General features: G+C 45.6%; 1 protein-coding gene across 3 annotated transcripts in view; it reads right to left on the bottom strand.

The window, feature by feature from the left end:
- SASH1 (SAM and SH3 domain containing 1) overlaps positions 1-24,700 on the bottom strand; it is a 316,969-nt gene that overhangs the window by 135,628 nt on the left and 156,641 nt on the right. For all 3 annotated transcript variants that reach the window (XM_042940041.1, XM_042940040.1, XM_042940043.1), the window contains exon 2: positions 15,413-15,541. In XM_042940041.1, the coding sequence (XP_042795975.1) occupies positions 15,413-15,541 (129 nt within the window). The remainder of the gene's footprint in view (positions 1-15,412; positions 15,542-24,700) is intronic.

Below are 24,700 nucleotides of genomic sequence, written 5' to 3'. Positions count from 1 at the left end.
CTCTCTCTCTCTCTCTCTCTCTCTCTCTCCCATTCTTTCCCTCTGCTCTTCTTTCCCTCCCTCCTTCCCTCCCTCTCTCAAATAAAATGAAAAAAAAAATTTAATAAGAAAAGGACTTGAACAGACATTTCTCCAAAGAAGATATACAGATGGTCAACAAGCACATGAAAAGATGTTCTACGTCACTAATCATTAGGGAGATACAAATAAGAACCACAATAAGGTACCACTTCACAGCCATTTAAGATGGCTACTAGAAAGGAAGGAAAGAAGAAGAAAGAAGAAAAGAACAAGTGTTGGCAAGAATGTGGAGAAACTGGAACCTCTGTGCACTGTTGGTGCGGATGTAAACTGGTGCGGCTGCTGTGGAAAACAGTAATGGAAGTCCCTCAAAAAAATCAAAAACAATTACCATAAGGTCCAACAGTTCCACTTGTGGGTACATGCCCTCCAAAGAATTGAAAGCAGAGGCCTAAAGAGGTATTTGTACACTCGTGTTCACAGCAGCATTACTCTCAATGGCCAAATGGCAGACGCAACCCAACTGTCCTCTGATGGGTTAACAGATACACAAAATGTCACATGTACATACAATCGAATATTACTCAGCCTTAGAAAAGAGGGACGCTCAGATACATGCTACAACACTGATGAATCCTGAGGACATTATACTGAGACTGGAATAAACCAGTCACAAAAGAACAGATACTACATAATTCCAAGTATATGAGGTATTTAGAGTGGTTCAATCCATAGAGACGGAAAGTAAGAAGGTGGGTGCCGGGGGAAAGGGGGTACTGGGGGGAAGGGGAGAATGGGGAACTGTTTAACAGGCACAGGAGTCCAGTTTGGCAGGATGAAGAGAGTCCTGTGGATGGCAGTTTGGCAGGATGAAGAGAGTCATGTGGCGATGAAGGCACAACCATGAGAATATACTTAATGCCACCGAACTGCCCACTTGAAATGGTTAGCATGGTAAATTTTACGGGTATTCACTACAGTCTTTTTAAAAAGTAACTTTTTAACTAAAAAAATAAGAGCTAAACTAAAAAGTTCAACCCTCCTCACCGCCACCCCTCTTATGAAGAATGCCTTCCTAGATGTGAGGAGGCCCTGTTTTCCTGGCCCCGGATTCTCCATGGTCTACTCTGCCTTCACTGATCGTCCCCAGCACAGCACTCTACCTGGACAAACCCCTAGGGTCAGATCCTTCCTGGACTACTTTAGGAGTATATTCCTCAGTATATCCCTAGAAGTATATTCCTAAGGCCCAATGTCTTAGCACTCAGGTTGCACAATCACTTGCAAATTGTCCTAGAAGGGAAAATGCACATGTTGGCTATGTCCCTGCTGGGTGCTGATGAACAGGACACTGTTCTCTCTTTGCTTGAGCACTGAATTTAAGAATCTGTATACAAACAGCAACATTATTTAACACAACAAATCAAAATCACACGCCAACTGCCTTTATTTAGAACTCCTTTTTTTCTCTTGCAGTTTATAAACAGATTTCACGCATATCAGCAATGCCCACATGGAGCCTCCTAGCGAAGTCCTTCAGAGGTCCTGCTCTTTGAGGTTCGGACGGTAAGCATTCCAGTCAAAGGAACCAAGCAAACAAACAGGAGGATTGCTCAATAAATTCAGATCTGATTAAAATGTTGTTGGCTTGTGTTCAAAACTTGCATCTCTTCGGGTCAGGCCACATGACGGGCACCCAGCAATGAGAAGCATGTGCATCTGGCTTGTTCTACAGCCCTGCCCTATCCTCTGTCCCATCCTCAAGTCAGTGTGACATGTGCACAAACATATCTCCACCTGGAGTAAACATCTCCGAGTGTTACCTTAACCGTGGAGGCCACTACCCAGCACAAGACGGGTTGGGTTCCGAAGAATACCTTGTCAATTTCTGATTTTTTTTTTTTTTTTTTTGAAGTAACACGCAGCTTTAACGTCAGCACAAGTGGGCACATTCCCAGCTCAAACCTCAGGGTCCCGTTTATCTCATGATGTGCCGGGAAACGAAGGCAGGGCCCACCCCGCCACACAGAACGAGCTTCTGTGGGAAAATGGAGTTGGTGCCCAATCGCCGGTTCCAAGATAAATCTTCCCCCAAGGGAATGAGTGAAGGTGCAGCCTGGAGTTGCTGTCGGTGGCCACTAGTCAATAAATGTTTTATAAGGAACTACAATCAGGGGTAGCTTAATTAAAAGAAAATATCCACTTGGAAAACCAATATAGGTCTATAACCTTGGCCATTACCGTACTAACCAGACGTGCTCTTAGAAGTTCAGCCCTGTTAAATTCACCTAAGCCTCAGCTGTTTACTTCTGTTGGTCCAGCTTATGGCACAGGGTGGGCTGAGCCATCGCACCAGTTTTGTCCCAATCACTCAGGCATCAGTCTGCCACTTGATTTTATGCTATAGAGTCCTGACCCTGGCTGAATGGACACACTCCTCCAAACCAGTTCAGCTAAGTCTTCCAACCAACAAGAGTGACCACCTTTACCTTTTCTATTTTCCTGATGCTTAATGTAGCTTTCCGTGAACGGATGGAGAGCTAGAATCTGTTGCAGGCAGATCCGTATCACCCACTTATGACTGTGACTAATCTAATCTTGTCCTTGGCGGTCTTGTTCTATTGCAACATGGGCTTCCTCATGACGCTAATGGCTTCCCCATGGCACCAAATACGTTACTGAAACACACCAGAAATCCAGTAAATGTTTTTCCTCTGCTGACTTTACCAGTTCCCTGCATTCGCTTTCAGGAAGAGTACTGAATGCCATCATTTGGCCATTTCTAAGACAGTTATTACAACACACTACAACTAAATATTAGAAGACCCTCTAGTGTTGGGTTATTCTGTTAAATATACTGAGTTTTCAAGAAAAAGCTACAGGCAAAACTGTAAAACGTCTTCACGTGATTTTGCCTTCTCGAATGTAATTTTTTCTCAAGTCTATCATCCCCTGCATTCTAGGACAACGCAGGGAATATAATTTCAAGAGATTCTTTTGAATTCAGGATTGCCCACGGAACCTACAGAGCTACTCGCTCCTATTCCAAACAGTCCAGGTTGCTGAGCTTTTTGAGTTCTTCTAACTACTACTTAAATTTCTTGTCTCTTCGTTTACTTCGTACCACTATCAGATGACTATCTCTAGCAACTTGTCAAACCCTCTCTTAATCGTCTGCTTCAATTCTGCCCTAGGTCAAACATGATGTCTGTCTGTAGGCCAGGAGAGATTTCCGTGCGTGCAATGAGAAAAAGAAGAGAAATGGAGAAAGAGAACGTAAAGAAAATAATGTGGAACCCCAGAAAACTACTTAAAAGCTAATTGTTTCCAGACACATGAAAAGATGCTCAACGTCACTCACAATCAGGGAAATGCAAATCCAAACCACAATGAGATATCACCTTACACCTGTCAGAATGGCTAGAATCAAAAAGACAAGAAATAACAGGTTTGTTGAGGATGTGGAGAAAAAGGAACCCTCACGCACTGCTGGTGGGAATGCAAACTGGTGCAGCCACTGTAGACAACTGCATGAAGGTTCCTCAAAACATCAAAACAGAATTACCATATGATCCAGCAACTGCACTACTGGGAATCCCAAAGAAAACAAAAATACTAATTCAAAAAGATATATGGACCCCTATGTTTATCACAGTATTATTTACAATAGTCAAGATATGGAAGCAGCCCAAGTATTCAATAGATGAATGGATAAAGAAGATGTGATACACACACACGCGCACACACACACACACACACGCACACACACACACTGGAATATTACTCAGCCATAAAAAAGAATAAGATCTCGCCATATGCAACAACATGGATAGACCAAGGGGCATTATGCTAAATGAAATAAGTCAGCGAAGGACGAATGCCATATGATTTCACTTACATGTCGAATCCAAGAAACAAAATAAATAAACAAGAAATAAAATGAGGAGACTCTTAAATGCAAAGAACAAATTGGTGGTTGCCAGAGGAGAGGTGAGTGGGGAGAAGGGAAAAAAAGATAAAGGGGATTAAGAGGTGCAAACTTCTAGTTATACATAAATTAATCACAAGCATAGCAGAGGGAATACAGTCAATAACAGTGTAATAACTTTGTATAGTGACACATGATGACTACACTTACCATGGTGAGCACCGCATAATGCATAGAAATTGCCAAATCACGATGCTGTACACATGAAACTAATATAATATTGTACATCAGTGTACTGCAATAATAAATAAAATTTAAAATATTTTATAAAAATAAAAAAATAGTGGTGCCTGAGCAGCTCAGTTGGTTGTCTGACTTCGGCTCAGGTCATGGTCTCACAATTCGTGGGTTTGAGCCCCTCATCAGGCTCTGTGCTGACAGCTCAGAACCCGGAGCCTGCTTTGGATTCTGTGTCTCTCTCTCTGCCCTTCCCCAAGCATACTTTGTCTCTCTCTTTCTCAAAAGTGAATAAACATTAAAGAACATTTGTTTAATAGATCGATTGATCGATCGATAGATACAGAGAGGCATCTGGGTGGCTCAGTGGGTTAAGCATACGACTCTTGATTTCAGCTCAGGTCATGATCTCACAGTTTGTGAGATCGAGCCCCCACACTGGGCTCTGCACTACCTCAGATTCTCTATCTCCCTCTCAAAATAAATACATAAACATTATAAAAAGTTTATAATTGTTACCTTTGGTAACTGAATATTAGGAGACTTTAAACTTCTACTTTAAAGAATTTTGTAGGTTTCTTTTTTCCATTTTTTTTTTTACCATAAGGATACTGTTGTAATTTGAATAAAAATTATTTTATATTATGCTTTGTAATATTACACGTTCATATTATATTACCCAAGTGCATGAACTAATCTGTAAATCAAGATCCACATCCTTGGGGAAGAAGGCAAAGAAAACCTCTCGGAGCAAAAGGCAAGGTTAGTGAGTGGCCTGGGTGGGGGGGATTCAGAGATTTGACAATGACCTCCATTTCAAATCCCTTTCCTTATACTTACTAGCAGCTGGCTTTCGACAAGTCCTATTTTTATGATTGTTACTTTTATAAAAAATGAGTTACTCTAATATAAATAACAAAACGGTATTTGTTACAGATATTCACGGATCTCTAACTTATACCCAGGAATTCTATGGAGGGCACTATAAACGTTATCTTCATTTACTCTTTTCAACAACCTGATGAAACAGCCATTGTCATCCCCATCAGGCAATGCCCAGACTGAGGCGCTCCTGGCCGTGAATATCCAGGTGGGTGGGCAACACAGTCTGGGTCTCCCCCACCAGGCAGTTCGTTTCTGCCTCAGCCAACTGAAATCCTAAGGTTACTAGTATCTGTCTCACAGGATAATTAAAAGAACTAAATCAGGTAGATGCTGATGCCTTATAAACACCAATGTACTTTTTAAAATGCCATTATTGTGATCATTACGAACATAATTATTATTACGGCCTCCTCACACTGTACTTACTCTTTCCAGTTATTGACATTCCTTTAGGCAGTGAAGCAGATAAAGTACTCTGAGTTTGACACATGTTACGTTATACTGGCGATCAACATGCAGAAGGCCTTAATTGATAATTATCCTAACATCACCGGCCTTTAAAAGATTCATCAAAAATATTAAACAGTAGGGCACCTGGGTGGCTCAGTCGGCTAAGCATCCAACTCTCGATTTCAGCTCAGGTCATGATCTCACAGTTCGTGGGATCGAGCACAGAGCCTGCTTGGGAATCTCTCTCCTCCTCTCTGCCCCTCCCCTGCTTGCACGCTGGGGCAAATAAATAAATAAGCTTTAAAAAATATATTAAACAGTAAGTTTTTCCTTAAGCTAGAATTCTCCTTTAGGAAGAAAGGCTTAATCTCCATGAATCCAATGACTAACTCCAATAAGGAATTCAGATAAAATACCAAAACAGATTCCAGAAGATGAAAGAGATCAAAGGAATATACGGGAAAAGGGAAACCCACATCCTAAGGGAGAAAGGACATCCACATACAAACAAAAATAACCCTTTGAAATCACAGCTGCAATCATCTTCCTCTTGGCATCTCTCTTAAGAAGCCAGGCTTCGGCCGTCACACACATTAAAAAAATAATACACACCCCCACAAACACATCCAGATGTTCACGAATATTCATGATGTGCTTGGACTTGCCCTGGATTTATTTTTGATTAAGTTCCACCAGTTTCTGCCTTTATTTCTAATACCTAGACTGCTGTTACATCAGGAGGTTTAAAAAAAAAAAAAAAGTAGAAACTGATGTTCTCGGAGTGCCTGGGTGGCTCAGTCGGTTAAGCATCCGACTCTTGATTTCAGCTCAGGTGGTGATCTCACAGTTTAGGAGTTCAAGCCCTGCATCAAGTGAGCTAGAGCCCCGCTTCAGGCTCTGCGATGACAGTGTGGAGCCTGTGAGGGATTCTCTCCCCCTCCCTCCCTCCCCTCATGGGATTCTCTCTCTCCCTCTCTCTCTCTGTCCCTCGCTCACTTGCACCCTATATCTCTCAAAAATAAATAACGTTAAAGGGAGAAAAAAAAGAAACTGATGTTCTCTTTTAAGTAATATAGTGGGACATTAAAGGAAACTGAGATGTATTTTCCAAGGCCATCAGATTAGTTTGTGTCCTTACAGATATCAAATGGTTGAAGGGCCAGAAGAGGAACTGAACTAACTGTACCGAACACATTAGCTCAATATTGTATCATCTTGCTTTCTTCTATTTATAAAATTCTCAAAACTCCCAAACTGAAGGAAAGGCAGCTCCAGATTAAAATTACACACACACATACGCACACACACACACACACACATACACACACACTGCTGAAATGGGTGTAATGATCTTCTCTCTGCCTACTTGGGATTCTCCTCCCTCTGTCTCTGCCCTTACCCACCAGACCCTCTGTCGAAATAAATAAACTTAAAAAAAAAAAAAAAATGGAGCGGCTCTGATCAATACACTAGGTGTTGCAGGGCCCGATTCTTTCTGTCCTTAGCCATTCCCGGGCACGGGAGCGGAGATGAGAGACTGGCCTAAAGGAGGGACCCACCGGTCAGGAGGCCAAGGTCAGGTGTGTGGCAACACCAGCAAAGGCTCACAGCCCTGCCCCAGGTGACTTCCTGTCTGGGTCCTGCCCTATCTCTCTAACCCCATTTCAGATGCTCAACACTCCTTATTCCCTAAACAGAGCCATGAAGGGCAGGTGGGCCAGTCTTCACCAGAGGCCCCAAACTTAGACCTCTGATGTGATCGTCAAAGGATTTGTAGATACAGCCACAGAAACCCACTTAGGCCCTGAAAATAGGCAAACATTCATCACACTCCTTTACATTTTGTCTGAAGGCAAGACCACAGTGCCTCTAGTGTGCTGTAAATTCACATGTTTCAATAGCCTATAGTTCCCTTGTGATAGGCACAAATAAATCATACTGTAACCTCCCGAGTTAAAAGCATTTACTTGTTAAATGTAAACATGTACAGGGCACTGCGGCTTGGGTAACCTGGTGTGGATATTTCAAGGGCCCCAAAAAGGCACCCGGCCTGGGCCTCACTCAACAGGACGTTTGGAAACGTCCTGATTCCAAAAACAGGAATGCTCCCATCCCCTCCCAAACCCAGGCCAAGCCCTCCCAAGCGCTGATTCTGCCATCAAAGTGGCCTCTTTTACTCTAATTCCTTGGCTTTTCTCCCTAGTTCCTGTCAGTGCAATTAACATGTAGGAATTCTCGCTCTTGTATGTAAGTGAAAATAACCACAAAAGCTCAGACATTTTTCCCTTTCTGGCAAACATTCGTATTTTGAGCAAGATGCTATTTTGGCTTTTAAAGCCCTGGGCATGTTGTGTTTCGTAAGACGCAAACAAACAAAAATAATCATTTCTAAATGATCAGGAGCAAAAACGAAGCCGATCCCTATTTGAAAACCCTGACGAAGGCCTCTCAACTATCCCATCTCACAGAACCCATCTAATCTGTTCCCATAAATCACACAAGCGGTGGACAAAGCTTTCTAAGTGTAAAAGGATAGAAGAACACCTAAATTACAAGCAGCACCGGAGGCCAAGATCAAATCTGGCAGCCGAGAGATCGGTTTATGTCCATCCATGTTAACGCGGTGCAGGGCACAAAAAAACGCTCAATTGCGGCTGGGCATCTGACTACAAATGTGACTTTGTTAAGAGCAGAGCGGGGCCCTGTGCGGCCATGTGGTTTAAGGCATAATGCCTCAGTGTATCTTGCCATCGACTATGTGAATCCCACAGCACAATGTAGTTCAGACTCATCGTCTAACGCCCACTGTTTCTGACTGCAATCTGCAAATTAACAGTAGCCCAAAGCTGGCAAATAATGTCAGTGAAGACAAAACGAAACAAAACAAAAACAAAAACAAATGCCTTTCAGAGCAACAGTCGGGCTTCAACGGTTGGATATTTACACTCGGGGCACAGACCGCATTCCCCTGCTGTGGAAAGGAGAATCGGGGTTCCGGGGGGGGGGGGCACATTTGCTCTCTGAACCTCCGTGCTCCTGGGCACGCAGCCCTCCCTCATTACGCCTGTGAGCTACGGCCTCAGGTGGGGGTAGCCTCGCTTTCCGTCATCATTTTCTGGAATGTTCAGGCGGCACGGGAAACCTGTTTTCCACACGCTTTGCCGTCTCAATAAAACAACAACTCCCCCGCCCCCACCCCAGAGACTGGACGAAGTCTGCTGTCTGTGGGGAAGCACAAGTTCACCTTGACCCAGCCAGTCAACCGTTGTGCAATGGCAATTATTTTTGTTTTGTCTTCTGAACGGTGATGAGTGAGAACCTCCTATCTTTTTATATTACTACTGATCCAAAGACCTGTGAAAGACGAGCATGTATCTTTTCCTCCACGGCATTTCTGCCTTAGGTTTCAGCCCCAGTAAACCGCTTGCAATTGCCTGTAAACGCCGCATCTTCTCTCCCAATTTTTGACCTTTGCCTTAAGGCAAACTGTGACCTTTGCCTTAAGTTATTCCGCACCGTCTACCCCCCCTCCCCAAATAAGGTTAATCTTCTGTGTCCTTAATGTTGGTGCCTGGGTATCACCTCGTGCGGGAAGCCTTCTGGGACTTTCCTACACTCAGTCAGGGCTTTTCTCTGTACATCTTCCTGCACAGCATCTTAACGGTCTGTTTACTTATCTAACGGCCCCACTAAATTGTGATCTCTCTAGGGGTGAGTTAAGCATCAGTTAAGCGTCCAACTCTTGATTTTGGCTCAGGTCGTGATCTCACAGTTCGTGAGACCAAGCCCTCTGTTGGGCTCTGCGCTGGCAGCATGGAGCCTGCTTGGGATTCTCTCCCTTTCTCTCTGCCCCTCCCCCACTCACATGAGCTCCCTTGCTCTCTCTCAAAATAAATACATAAACTTAAAAAACAAAAACAAAAACTGTGACCTCTCTGTTGATGGGGAAAACATCTTTTACCTGTCTTTCTGGAAAGGCAAAATCTCAGATACAGGCTTGACGTTCATAAAATATTTAAAAATGGGGACACCTGGGTGACTCGGTCAGTTAAGCATCCTACTCTTGAGTTCGGCTCAGGTCATGATCTCATGGTTCATGAGTTCAAGCCCTGCATCAGGCTCTGTGCTGATAGTGTAAAACCTGCTTGGGATTCTCTCTCCCTCTCTCTCTCTGCCCCGACCCCTCCCTCTCAAAATACATAAATAAACTTAAAAAGATGTATTTAAAAATATGCGGTGCCTGAGTGGTTCAGTCGGTTAAGTGTCCAACTTCAGCGCAGGTCATGACCTCACAGTTTGTGGGTTCAAGCTCCAGGTCAGGCTCTGTGCTGACAGCTCAGAGCCTGGAGCCTCCTTCGGATTCTGTGTCTCCCTCTCTTTCTGTTCCTCCCCCACTCACACTATCTCTGTCTCTGTCTGTCTCTCTCTCTCTCTCCCTCTCAAAAATAAACATTAAAACATTTTTTTAATAATTACAGACATAAACGAACTTAAATACTTGTTGCGCACCTCTTACACAGCATGAATCTTCTCGATGTTGGAACACAGAAGCGACAGACAAAAATCTTTGTCCTCAAACCAGGACTTGCTGGGAAGGGCCACGAGGAAATTTTGCGGGGTGGTGACTACGTCCTATATCATGCTTGAGTGTGCATGACCTGGATGCACCCACTTGCCAAAATCGTAGAGCTGAGATTGGTGCGTTTCAATACGCAAATTTAACCTCTCGAAGAACTTCAAAAATTTAACAACAGTCAAGTGGGTGTGGGGAGTAAGGATAAAGTAGGAACGTCAAAATGCTAAAAACTGTAGAAGCTGGGTAAGAGCCACAGAAGTGTGATATATTATGATGTTTATATTTGTTTAGTTCTCAAAAAAAAAAAAAAACAAACTAAAAAGACTCTCTGCAATCATATGAATATCCATTAATGAAATGTAAGTAACAGATAATCTTCAGTGTTTCCAGGGGGGTTTTGAATTAGGAATAGAAGGGAAAGGAAATAAACGAACAGTTACAGGTCACTTATAATGATGTTCCAGGTCCTTTATAGCAGTTTTCTCATTTAATTCTTACAATACCTTCAGGAGATATTTTTACCCCCATCTTATAGATGGGGAAACTGAGGCGTGGAGAGTGGAGAGGTTACACAATTTGCCAGCTAAAAACAAAAGCCAGAATTGGGCCCCAAGTGCCACCACCTCTTTCCACCGGTGTTTCTCACACCCTTTGCCACTGTACCAAACACAAGGGCTGGGACTCCCGCGTGGGCTTAGGCTTGGGCTGGTATAGTCTGAGGAAGCCCCAACAAGCACCACAGTCATGACAGATATCGCTCTTACTGCCTCTTAGTCCAGAATTACATCTGGAAAGACTAAATGAACTTCAAGGAACAACAATTACACCCCAGAATGGTTCCTACACCATCGGCAATGGTTTTGAGGTCACATTTCTCTGTTCTATGATGCAACATTTTAATTTACGTTCCTGGTCCTTAAAGTCTTTACCTGGGCTCCCATTTCCTGGCTCACACACAGATGTGATAATGATCTGGCACGGAGCCCGAGGAGGGCTTTGGCTGACGTCGTCCATAGGGTCCCCCTGTAGGTAGGGACTCCTTCATCAGGGCTATGCCTCACCAGCAACCACACAAACCTGTTTTCTGTCAACACCCAAGCAGACTCAACCTCACAGATGCCGAGGAAGTTGATATGGCCAGTAATAATCGCCCACCTTGCCTGTATCCCTTTCCTGGACACGGTGTCACTTTGACAGATGTCAGGCTTAGCATCACTAGAGATGGGCCCATTATGGACTTGGAAAGCTGTATCATTTCCAAATGCAGACTCGCCCAGCCAAAAAAACACACAGGGCTCAGGGATGTGCCAAATGTGTGGAAATATGGGCAACTTCCCTGCTGTTCACAAGCACTAATGTCCCAATCCCCAGCAGAGGCAAAGGCTGTGGTCCAGACATACGTTCCTTTAGGGCCCATTTGGTGCTAAATAAAAACTCTCTCCATAGTTATAAATTTGAATCATAATCCCTGTTTATACTGTTGGATTTTCACCCATCTGTACTCTCTGTTGCCTTCATCTAAACTAACTGGCCCCCAAAAACACTTTATCAAGTAAGTGCTTTATTCTAGTTGGGAGCCGGGTGATTAGGTCCTGGAAAAGTAGCTTGGTATCCGGTCCAGAAAGTTAATTACTAACATAATTATCAAAACCTTATATTTTCCAGGGTTAAGTCAAGCATCTCTGTGGGCAGGGGCGTCTTTTTGGTTGGTTTGTTCTCCAGTTGACATGTAATTAGCTCTTAAAGACAACATATTTTTCGACTTTTAAAGCCAAACACGGATATCTAAATGTCTATTCTATCTTTGAATATTCCCTCCATTGCCAAAATTCACCCAGAGAATCTGAAACGAAACAAAGTCATAAGCTGTTTCAACCTATCATTCAAATCTCCCAGTATTCAAGGTTGCCTCGAATGGCTTTTTCTACAGCAGACACGACAAACTTAATGCTACTTATTTTCGTAGAAGAGGCTTGAGGCTCCGAATGTATTCTTCTTACTGCTTTTGGTGGATTATTTCTTTCCCAAGCCACCTCGATTCAGCTTTCACGGGACTGCTTACTGACACAGAAAGGAAGTAGTAAGTCACAGGCCCTCAGACCCAAAGCTGCACCAACAGCCGAGACAGCAGGGAAGGAATTGGTCTACTTGTCTGAAAGTGGAACAATATGCAATAAAATGAATAAAAACCATAGAATATGCAGCAAAAGGCAGCATTATGGGGTGAAAGTGACAGCTTTCCAAGAAAATGAGTTCCCATCAGGACTCAGTCTGTGATGAGCTAACCACCCTGAGAGGGAACTTTGAATATGTAGCTATGGTTGCATACCCGGCCTGAATGAATGACGGATGACCTCAAAACAGCTTAAGACGCATCTAACATGGACTTCTAGACTCCGGAAGCACGCAAATGACACACGGGACGCGTGGCATCTAACCTGACGGTCCGCGGTTTACGAGCTCCCCTATACCTACCTCTGCAACCTGCCTGCGATTTCATAGAAAGAGAACCTGAATGTGCCCATCTGGGATCTTCCTTTTCTCACAAACCACAGTCTAAGGAGTGAATGAAGTTTCCAGCCTGGCTCGAATGAGCTCCCATCAATTTTACCCACTACTACATTGCTGCAGCTTTGATGAGAACTAATTAAGCTCATCCGGAGGTTTTTTTTTTCCCCCCCCCAGACTGTCTTTTGCAGCTCTGGAACCGAGCACACCAAATCAGGCCCATCTGTCTAACCGGGAGGAAGTTATCTGCCCCACTGCCAAACAGGCTTTCTTCCCTACCTAGACGCTGTCCTCCGAGGTTCCTAAACACCTTGCGAGGATTATGGGGACCCCAACTCTTAACCAGCTAGAATTTTGGCAAGAGCCGGGGATCACCTACCAATTCACAGCAATCCTTTCCTCGCATGGCAAATGTCACCATTTCTTCCAAAAGGAAGCCGCCAAGCATGCTGCCGGGCTACCGTTCAAAGTCAAAATTACGATATCCAAGAGTTCAGCGCAACTTTTACGTCGTCGTTCCGCTGCCATCTTGCCCCCCCAAAAGTCTTTTCTCATTAACTATGCCCCAAAAGAAGAGCCTAATTAATTTTAATCGAGTCTTCTCCCACGTGAGGTTACTTTTGTTAAGAAAAGGAAACAGCTCCCTTTCTCCCTGCCCCTCGCCAACTTGTCTCTCTCTCTCAAAATTAAACATTAAAAAAAAATTAAAAAAGGAAAAGCGGGGGGAGGGGAGGCGCCTGGGTGGCTCAGTGGGTTAAGCGTCCAACTTTGGCTCAGGTCATGATCTCACAGTTTGTGGGTTCAAGCCCCGCATCGGGCTCTGTGCTGATGGCTCGGATCCTGGAGCCTGCTTTGGACTCTGTGGCTCCCTCTCTCTCTGCCCCTCCCCAACTTGTGCTCTGTCTCTCGCTCTTAAAAACAAACACTAAAAAATATTTGAAAAAAAGGAAACAACCCTGCCATTCACACATGCCAGAGGACAAAGTTATAAGAAAGACGGCCTTGGCAATGATGTCGTCTGTGCCTGCCTGGGCCACAGAGTCAGGCTCCCAGGACAGTGGCTCTTGGCCCCCAACCGATGCTTCTCGGGCTCAATCAACTCGATTATACTCTTACCACCACTGCCAACAACTCGGTGAACAAAAAGGAAAAAGAATCAATAATTATCTGACAGTCATATGCTGTTACTCCTGACCTAAGGAATCTTCACTTAGGTTGAATTAGGGAAAGAAATTAAAATACACAGGAATGCCAGAGTCCTACTGTAGAAGTGAATCACGCCCCTTTGTAGAATAACTGAGGTGCCTAAACTAGTTGTTCGGTCCATTATATAATAGGTCCTTTATAACAGAAAAGGAATTACTAATTAAAGAACGATCTGTTCTTAGTTTCTTAATTATTGCTTTTTTTTTTTAATTCCTACCCTAAGCAGATTTATGAAAATTTAAAAAAAAAAAAAAAAAAAAAGGATACAAGTGAATCAGCAGTTTTCAAACTTTTTTTTAAAGGCAGAGAGAATCTTATTCACAACAGATCCATAGAGGCCCCTTCTCCCCTCCAAAATCTAGAAGATGATCAAAAAGGAGTTGACCTGGATGTGGAGACATGGAGAGTTCTGCCTCCCCTTCCTGAAGGGGTCACCACAGTGAAATAAAACAATCTGAAAAGCACCGAACCACAAGGAACCCAAATAGGATGTATGACGAAAATTTAAATTAACAAATGCAGAAGCTTCAGTAAGATCGGTTGCAGCAAATGTACTACCTGGAAACACTAGCACACATGTAGATTACAGAGAGAGACCTAAGCTATTTATTTACTTATCTGTCAAATGCAAGTTTAAATACCGCACTAACCCTACATAAAGGTCTTCACAAAAACAGCCGAATGAATTTCGACACCTCAGTGAGAGAGCGGAGCCGTGGAAAACGGTGATTATGAAGAGGTCTTAATGACATGGAGGAACTATAATAAAATATTAAATAAAAAGGCAAGAATTATATTGCTGATATAAAAACACACTGAGCAGAGATCTGCTAAAATACCAGCATGCTAATTACCAGGTGAGAGATGAGGGTGGTTTCTGGCTGCTTTAAATTTTATTTTTCAAAAAAAAAAGAAAAAAAAAAAAAAAAAAAAAAGGAAGGGAGCAAAGGACAGAAGGAAAGACCTACCCTCGACATTCTTTGGGCTTAGAGTCCATGAAAATGTAGCGTACGCTGGCCAGGAGTAAAAACATTCCTTTTACTTAAGTTAAAAAATAAAATCTAGCCTTTTAATGAATACAAATATTCGGTCATGCTGCCCCAGCCAATATGCATTTATTTGGTCACCACAGAACTGGGTGATTAATCTTCTGGGACCTGAACTTTTTACCCCAAACTAGGGCAGCAGCCTGCAGACAGACGGTCCAGGCACAAGGAAGCCGGTCAGAGGGTCCGAGAGGGGGCGCTGGCCCGGGAGGGGGCGCTGGCCCGGGTGGGGGCGCTGGACCGGGAGGGGGCGCTGGACCTGGAGGGGGCGCTGGACCGGGTGGGGGCGCTGGACCGGGAGGGGGCGCTGGACCTGGAGGGGGCGCTGGACCGGGTGGGGGCGCTGGATCGCGAGGGGGCGATGGACCGGGAGGGGGCGCTGAACCGGGTGGGGGCGCTGGACCGGGTGGGGGTGCTGGATCGGGAGGGGGCGCTGGACCTGGAGGGGGCGCTGGACCGGGTGGGGGCGCTGGATCGCGAGGGGGCGATGGACCGGGAGCAGGACACCGAGCGGCCCCGCCAGGCAGCAGCGTCCTCCCCGTGCCGCCCACTCACCACGTCCAGGTCCTGGGAGACCCTCCGCTTCCGCAGCTCCTCCATCCTGTCGCAGACATCGGAGAAACAGGTGTTGTAATAGTCTGCATACTGCTGCGCCAGGTCATCGATGTTTCCCAGGGAGCCGTCCTGAGGGCGAGGCGGGCAGCAGGAGAAAAAAACAGGAAAACAACAAAGGCGGTGAGTCCACCGGCACGAAGACCTACAGCTTTTGGTGCCCCTCCCCCCAGCATTTACACTAAGAACGGCCGGTATTCGTTAAGTGGGGAGTATGGGCGCCACCTCCAAATCCTCCCGACAGCTATGGACACGGGGGACACAGGAACTATGTGCTCGCCTTTACAGTAACTCAGAGAAGTTGAGTGCCCACCGGGTCTAGGGCTAACAAGCAAAGAAGGCAGAACTCCAACCCAGGACTGCCGGCGGCCAAGGCCGCGGTCTGAAACCCACACGTCTGCCCGCCTGGCAGGGCTAAGAAACCCCCAGGCGGGCGCCTTCAGGAGAGGCACTGTCGGGGCAAGAGGCTCCCGGAAGCCCCATCCGTGGCTGCACCAGAGCCTCCTTAGAAGTCCCGACGCCAGGACCCCACTCCGGGGAATTCTGATTGCGAGCGGAGGGCTGCGGACCCGTGAGGGACGCCGCCTCCGAACCACACCTGTGCCTCCCTGAGACCCTTGAAAAGAAAAAAAAAACCCCTATTCCTTGAGTTATTCCAAGTACACAAGCGAGAAGCACACACGTTAACAAATTCACCTAAAGAAGGAACAGGTCTGTGGCCCCGGCAGCCGCTCCGGAGCCCACGTTCCTGAGTTCACACTCGGCTCGGCGGCCGCTCACAATTCAGGGGCCTGAGGCGCGTTTCCTAAGCTCTGGGAACTCTGGAATAGTCCGGATAACCTCTGGACGGATAACCTCCGGTAACACCGGAATAGTACGGCACCTATCTCCCCAGGAGAAGCGGTGAAGTAACACGGTCCACCTGGCACACAGTAAGTGCTCAAAACTTGCTTAGCTACTCATGTTCACTACAAGAGAATGTTTCAGACTGTAGTCTTCCTTTAGCGCAGTCGAGGCCTCGAATGCGTGTCTGAACACATACATACGGAGGACACACACTGCATACATTTGTCAGTTATGCCATTTCTTCATAAAGACATTTGCCCTCCCCTGTTTACCTCCCGACGTGTCCTTTCTTCGGTAAGAATAAATGGCCCTACCAAGCCAACCAAGGAAACGCAACTTTCAGGGAGCCTAGAAGGTGCACACGCTTTCCATTTTACGGTCCACAGCCCTGTCTCAACACGCAAACACACTCAGATGCGGGTGGGGTTGGGGAAGTTAAGAGTTCTCCCAAAGCCTTTCCGCGAAAGACCTTCAGGCCTTGTCAGGAGGCCTGGGTCAGAGCGATCACCTCTATCCCGCGTCTGCACTTACTGATCTTATGCAACCCACGTACAGGAGAAACAGAAATGAAAAGAAATGATATTTTAGAAAAAAACCTCTCCCTCCCCCCCACCCCAAGAAAATGTTCTCCTTTGAGGTAATCGTGTCCAAGTCCCCAGGACAGATCTAGGAAGGAGACGTTTGAGCATTTGAACATGTCTGGGCAAAAGTCATTCCTTCATTTGGTCGTCGGTCCGTCTCAGACAACAAGCTGGACAGACACAGACGCTCTGGGGGCCTAGCCTCCTATTCATTGTGTTTACCGTCAAGTTTCCAAGAGGGAAGTAGTATCAGTCAAGGCAGAAATCTGCTGCTGGGCCTCTGAGGAAAGGCCCAGAGGTGGTCAGTCTGCTGGTCTCTGCTTTCCTGCCATCAGCAAAGGAAACTGCCTGAAACCAGAATCACTCAGGGGGGAGGAAGCCAAGCCAGAGTATCTTAAAGTGAGGTTTCTGAAATCTAGCATGATGAATCAAATTATGATCCTAAGGTTTGTCCTGACTCGCCTCGGCCCTACGACATGTACCCCGTGGGCCACAGCATGGAAACCCACAACCCCCTGGCGGGTTTTCTCATCTGTTTCCCCACTTTGCCCAATCTGCCATCAACCCCGCCACCGAAGTGACCTTGCTAAACAGATCTGACTGGCTTCCCCTCCTCGGAGAATCCCCCATGCCACCCCATCACCCAGCTGAAAAAATAAACCCCCGCCTTGCCAGCCCAGCTCTCAGGGCCTTTCACCTCACCTCTGCTCCCCAGTCGGGCCCCGATGAGGAAGGAGCTGAGAGAGCCACTGCCTGCGAGGCCCAGAGGAGCCAGAGAGAAGCAAGCAGCTTCCTACAACGACCACTTTCCCCTCGGAGCAGGCCCTCTCCCACCCACACACACCTCAGGCCCAACACCTGAACTGAGTTCTGGCCACCAACTACTACTCACAGCCAGGACTATGGGAGCAAAGTGCCCGCTGAAGCATGGGCTTGAGTCCGCAGCTGCGGGGCCGGCTGCCTTCTATTAACCCAGCATTTTTGCTTAAACTTCAAAGAAACAAAGTCCTCATGGTCCCCCTACTCTTCAAGATCCTCATGTTTCCTTAGTCCCCGCCCCCGGTACATACTGGGAAGGACCAAGGAGCTCCCTTCAAAGCACGTGTTGGAAGGTGGGGGAAACAGGGTTTATAGCCATATCACCTGAGGACCCATTCTTACGAGTCACTGCCTGGATTCTGCCACTGCCCACAACAGCTGGGGCCCCTGAAGTCCTGGGGCCCTTCAGAGTTATGTCAAGTCTATCAAGAGTATGAGGCTATCCGGTCTCCATCCAGAAACTTCCACCTTCATCCATCCAGGAAGGGAAACATACCTGTCGCCTTTGACCAACTACAAAACCTGTGTCTTCTAATACCTGAGTGAACTTGTTAAAGCCCGTAGAGGTTACAGCTACGCACTTTCCTGTAGCTTGCCGTTCTTAAATGAAAATTTCTCTCCCTCCCTCCCCCCGCCGCCCGGCCCCATCACAGAGGCACTAAGAATTGTACTGTTTTAGCCAAGGCACTCCGATCTTGAATTCCGGCTTCTCAAAAAACAGCCAGCTGAACCGTACAACTTAACACGATCACCGGTTTTCTTGGATCAGTCAAGTCCACTCCAAAAAAGTTCGTAAGCCATTATTTACATAGCTTTTTTTCAAATCACTTCCCCACCCCTCCTTTTTCTTAGCAATACCTTCAACATCAACTGTTCGGTTCTCAAGTTTCCAAGCTGCCAATCAGACGTGTTTTTTGCCACTAGTGAAAAAGTTTAAGTCCCTATCCCTCAGCCCAGATCACCCCAAATTCCCCAGTAACGCCGGGGCCTGGAAAAGATATGAGAAAAAAGGCGGCTGTTCAACTCAACCCAGGCCAAAGACAGCAAACACTTGACACCCTGCAGCATGTGGCAACGTCCGACCCGGACTTGGGGCCCGGCAGACAATGATTTAGAGCGGTGTGGCACAGCTGCCCCTGTGTTTTCCCAAATCACTTTCCAGATGTGCAGTAAGTCCCCAAAATTTCCACTTTCAGCAGCCTTGGTGATGTAAGTGCCAAGAGAGGCAAAAGAATAAAAGAACGGGATTTTAAAAAGTAGGTCTTGTCTGCCATCCCCAGGAAGGAATCCTGTTCGCCCCAATCAGATGGAACCAATGAACCACGAGACGATGTTCTCTTCCTCCACTCAAAACCCATGCTCTTTCCGGACTATCTGGAAACCTTGGCATCATTTCCGCCCAACTTGTTCTTGAGATAGCGCAGACCTATTCGGTGAAAACATTTGCTTCTGGGCGCCTGGGTGGCTCCGTCGGTGAAGCGTCCGACTTCGGCTCGGGTCACGATCTCACGGTTCGCGGGTTCGAGCCCCGCGTCGGGCTCTGTGCTGACAGCTCGGAGCCTGGAGCCTGCTTCAGGTTCTTTGTCTCCTTTCTCTGCCCCTCCCCTGCTTGTTCTCTGTCTCTTTCTCTCAAAAATAGAGGTTAAAAAAATAAAACCATCAAAATATTTCCATATTAGGCTGTAGGGAATTTAACCGATGCAGCTGATGTTAATACCACCACACCTAATGCATCTTTCTTTCTGGAATGTGAGGTTATGTCTGACCCAACACCCACAGTGCTCATGTCAAGAGGCACTCAAGTTGCAAAATAGTAAACGCTCTCTATGCTTATTCTAATAGATACAATTATTAAAATACTGCAATCGATTTCTTTTTAAACTTCTATTTCTCTTAAGGTGTTCAAGGTTTCTGCTCTAGAGTCATTGCTCGCCTAATTTGTCTCATTTCTTATTTTTCACCTTTGGTTCTCACGCGTGAGGCTGAAGGAATATGGGTTCAAGTTTAGGAACAGGGGGAAATCTTATTTCCTCCAAAGAATTTAAGTAAATTATGAAAGTGTGTCACCCGATCTTTTTGTAAGAATTTCCCCATATGCAGCTAAAAAGAAAAGAAAAGGAAGAAAACCCATGCAAATTCAAGTTCTCTTTCCTTTTCTTCCTGCAAAACCAGGTCACGGCATCTTTCCCATATGACCATCCACTTCAGTTGGTATGGATTTAAACTGGGTCGGTGGTCTCACTACCCGGGGCAGGTCAACAGAAGACGGACCCTGTGCAATCTTCCCACGAACCCACTGAACACCAAACACTCATCTTTTATGCAGCCAACATAAAAATGCAGAGATACGGGGCATTTGTACCCAACAACTCAGACGGGGGCGGGGGGGGGGGGTACTGCTGTTGCAATTAAGGAGAAAAGAAGCAGCACTGTTCTCGTAACGACTGACTTAGCAGTCTTTTCTGATCTTTATCCCAACGTACTTCTGTCTCTGGAAAATGTAAAAACTCAAAGTACTATGAAAACAGAAAGCATCTGTATCGTTAACTTTGGTTATTTTTGCTCTCTTCTTTCCCAGATGTCGTTTATGGTGTAGGGTATCCTGACGGGCTTATGGAGGAAAAAAAAGAAGAAGAAGAAGAAGACAAAAGTCCTGAAAACACCACCCGGAAATACAATGTAATCTGTGCTGTTGTATGCAGATCGCATGCAAATGAATGCAAATGAACCTGTAATCCTGCTATTTTTCTGTATCTATAAAGACAGAGCCTCAAGGGAAAACTCCAAGTGTTGCTCTGAATCCTCAACGTTGAGGGGAAGAAAGAGAACAGACTCCTGGCTCATTTATTTGGCGTGTCTCTACCTTTTTTGGTCTATGATAATAAGTATATATACATTTTGAATAATATAAATTATACGTTCTATTTACATTGCTCCCTGTTGTTCTGGAGAGGGGTGGAGCTGAATATATCAGTATTCAGTCCCCGACAAGCTAAGTCCACTGGAAGAAATCACTGCAATAACAACGCAGCCCGATTTCCTGAATGACTTTCACTCTGTGTTTTCATTCTTTTTTTTTTTTTTTTTTAACATTTATTTATTTTTGAGAGACAGAGAGAGACAGCGTGAGCAGGGGAGGGGCAGAGAGAGAGTGAGCAGGGGAGGGGCAGAGAGAGAGGGAGACACAGAATCCGAAGCAGGCTCCGAGCTGTCAGCACAGAGCCCGATGTGGGGCTCGAGGGCTCGAACCCATGAACTGTGAGATCATGACCTGAGCCGGAGTTGGACCCTTAACCGACTGAGCCACCCAGGCGCCCCTCTGCGTTTTCCTTCTTAATTAGCTTCTTTAAAGATTTGGAGGTGATAAATGCTTTCAGCATCCGTTCCGGTGAAATTGCTGCCGCCATAGAAAAGACTTTAATTCTGGTTTCCTCATTCGGCCTCACTGCATCTGTGAGGCGTCGCTCCCGGCACTAGCTCGCTTACCCCCATCCTGCCATGTCATTCGTGGAGAGAGTCACTGAATATGCCATGATCTCGAATATTTTTCTCTGAGGTATGTCGCTCCTAGCATTTCTGCAGATGGTCTGGGCGGGAATACAGTTTGTCTCAGGAAGAAGTTTTTTACACAGGACAACCAAAAACATACACTAAAGGGACCGTATTAGGTCATGCTGGTGGTGATGAAAAGCCCTGGGGGGCGGGGGTGGGGGGGCACACCCACGTGGCAGGTGGCTGGAGGGCTGACTTCACATTTCCACTCCCCCTCTCCAGAACACCCTAGACCTTGCCAGGCCCTCTAATTCTTGCCTTGGCAAATATGACCTTGGTGCCCCAGGCCCCCACTATTCTGCACAGAGGTCTCCGCTTAGCATAAACCCAGCCCTGGGGAAGGAAGGCCTCAGGCAGGCAGCACTGAGGCTCCCTCCCTCCCAGCACTCTCTCAACAACTGCTTCTAAGGAAGTGGCCTTCAAAGGCCCGAGGAAAAACACCAAAAACAAAACCAACAGACACACACACACAAAATGCAAAACGAAAACCAAACAACAACAAAAACTAGGGCATGGGACATCTTTGACAGAATTATTTATAAACGACTTACAACTCTAAGTACTTATTAATATAGACTATATCTATTTACATTAAAAATGGACACGGGGCGGGGGAGTGGCAGCGCCTGGGTGGCTCAGTCTGTTAAGCATCCGACTTGGGCTCAGGTCATGATCTCCCGGTTCGTGGGTTCGAGCCCCGCCTCGAGCTCTGTGCTGACAGCCCAGAGCCTGGAGCCTGCTTTGGATTCTGTGTCTCCCTCTCTCTCTGGCCCTCCCCAATTTGTTCTCTAAAAATAAATAAACGTTTTTTTAAAAAATGTACTGCCAGAATCTCACACAAACTAGGAATCCCTAGTTATCAACTCAGAAGGAATTTGAAAAGCTCGGTCTAAGTAGGAAAACTCCGTTTCCTGACCATAGAGAGGAGCAGCTACAACAAAATGGGATTAAAAAGGCCTCCTCCGTATCCCTCATGGGGAGGGTGCACTGGATCTCTGATGTCACATTAATGATCAGGTACGATGAAGAAAGTGATCAAGGCTATAAAATTAATATGCGTTTCAATCATCAATACCTAATACAGTATCCCATCAATTCCAATAACATTTATTGAACACCTAGGACACTCCAGACGCTACACTAGGTGCAAAATATTCAATGTAAAATCAAGAAACACAGATGCTTATTATTAACAGAAAAGCAAAGTATGCTTTTTAGTTTATTTTAATGTAGTCATATGGTTAAGTCATGGAAATCTGTTGAAGGGGTTTACTAGACTGTGCTCGGTGTAAGGTCTTTTTGGAATTAAAGACTCTGGAAGATCTAATTTGCTGAGCTATCATCGGCACAAAAGAACATGGCACAGGAACCTTCAGAACTTGAAATTGAAGGGAAGTGACTGGAACGTTGACAATTTGTTAAAAAAAAAAAAAAAAATTCCGGTATAGATTCACTCTCAAAATGGGCATGTGGAATTAGCAGATGGCAATTTCGGACTGAACTCATTTCTCATTTCTAAACTGCCCTGAGCTTAATAGAATCATAGATTTGGAAAGAACAGCAGAGTGAGCTAGCTGGGTGGCAATGAACGAGCTAGTTTGGTGGAAATGAAGTCACAATTTCTGACCATATTCACAGATTTTGATGAGTATGAATCACACTTGACAGTTTCTCTGGCTGCCTTCGGCACATGATCATGAGGGTATGAGCATTCTCAAGCATTTGGCCAGTCAGGATCTGATGCCGGGTTTAAAAAAAGTGACCTATAATATTCTGAGCCATTTGGAAATGAATATATTAATCTCACAAGAATCCTCAAATTTCTGGTTATGTTGTTAAGCCTTGTACAATATTTGAGGGTTTCTCATATTTTAAGAAAACGATATTCTGCCATGGCTTGCACAGTCGGGGGGGGGGGGGGGGCGGTGATAACACAGGAGTCAGAACTGGATTTGACCATGGTTGATTTCCATGGAATGCATTTAAGGAAGGCTAAGAGAGATTGAGAGGTCATAGTGACCTGATCAAAACTGACAACAGGCATCATGCCTGTAAGCATTCACTGTTATAGAACCAGCGTTGAGTTGCCGAAGTTCTAGATTTTTAAGAACTGGTAGGTAATGCCTACAGGGCGTTATCAAGAAAATTCACATGGCTATAGCAAGCCTGAGGACACTGCTCAGATGGCCTGTACTAAAGTACGTGGGTGCCCCCTTATACTGTGATAAGTTCTCAAAACTCTCATCCACCTCCTTAGCTGCCGACAGCTGCCCACGCCTCCTTTTCCTGGGTACTCAGTGTGAACTCTCCAACCCCCCAAACTTTCGTTCCTGATTCCAGTATTCCAGAGATTAGCATCAACCAGTTCCACGGATGCCAGACTCTCAGGAGTCATTCACTTAGCCCCAAAGGAAGAGATCACTATGACTAATATAACTTAAATTATACTAATGTGTCATACATAAGTCGATGTTAGTATAACATGTCTTCTCTAATATCTCTCCTAGTCTCAAGGGTCTCAAAATGTCTCTCTATGTTCATCCGAGCAGTGTTCACGCCTTGGACAGAACTCCCCAAGCTACTTACCCTCTCTCCAATCTCATCTCATTTGCAACCCACTCTATGCGCCATGCCCACTGTCACTTCTCAAATATAAATCTTGAGAACTTTAAAATGTCTCCCAGGGAGGATTTGACAGCGTGGGTCTGTTGGATACAAAACAAGCACCTTTTTACCTGGAACTGCCTTTATAGACTCACTCCCATGGTTCCACCTCCCTATCCAGATACCAGTTTGGGCCAGATCAAACCAGTACAGGCAGCAGCACCGTATCATCAGCGCTCCTCCTTGTGGCTTCTTCTGCCCGGACCGCTTTCGCCCTACTGACCCTACAGACGGCAGCCCATGCTTCACAATGGGCCGTGAATGGCACGTGACCTTCCCACTGCGTCACTGTAAATCACACATTCCACCTGCAAATGGAATGGCCTGATGTCTGCGATCTGCTTCAAAGTCAAGGAGGGAGAGGAAAAGAGTGGGAGCAGACATGGACGAAACAAGACTGGCAGTGACTGATTAATGGTAGTGCTGGAATATGGGGCTTCTTTAAAATATGCTAATGTTGTATATATTTGAAATTTTCTATTTTAGGACATCTTTGAAAAGTGACTTTTACTTAATTTACATGGTTGTTATCCCCGGACTTTAAACTCCTTGAAGGTGGAACTGGGTCTTACTCATTTTTGCAACCTCAGCACCTAACACCATCACAAGGATACTTAGCAATCACCTAAGAAGTGTCTATCGAAGGAAGAAGGAAGGAAGGAAGGTCAGGAGAGCTGATCTCCTTGCTTCCTGAGGGTCTCATAACATTCATTCAGGATTTTCATATATAATGGTGAGATTGTAGTCTCAGTCTCTGGCCCCACCAACC

Source organism: Panthera leo, chromosome B2 (assembly GCF_018350215.1).
Source record: "Panthera leo isolate Ple1 chromosome B2, P.leo_Ple1_pat1.1, whole genome shotgun sequence".
NCBI lineage: Eukaryota > Metazoa > Chordata > Mammalia > Carnivora > Felidae > Panthera > Panthera leo.
This window is presented reverse-complemented; position numbering and strand designations above follow the sequence as displayed.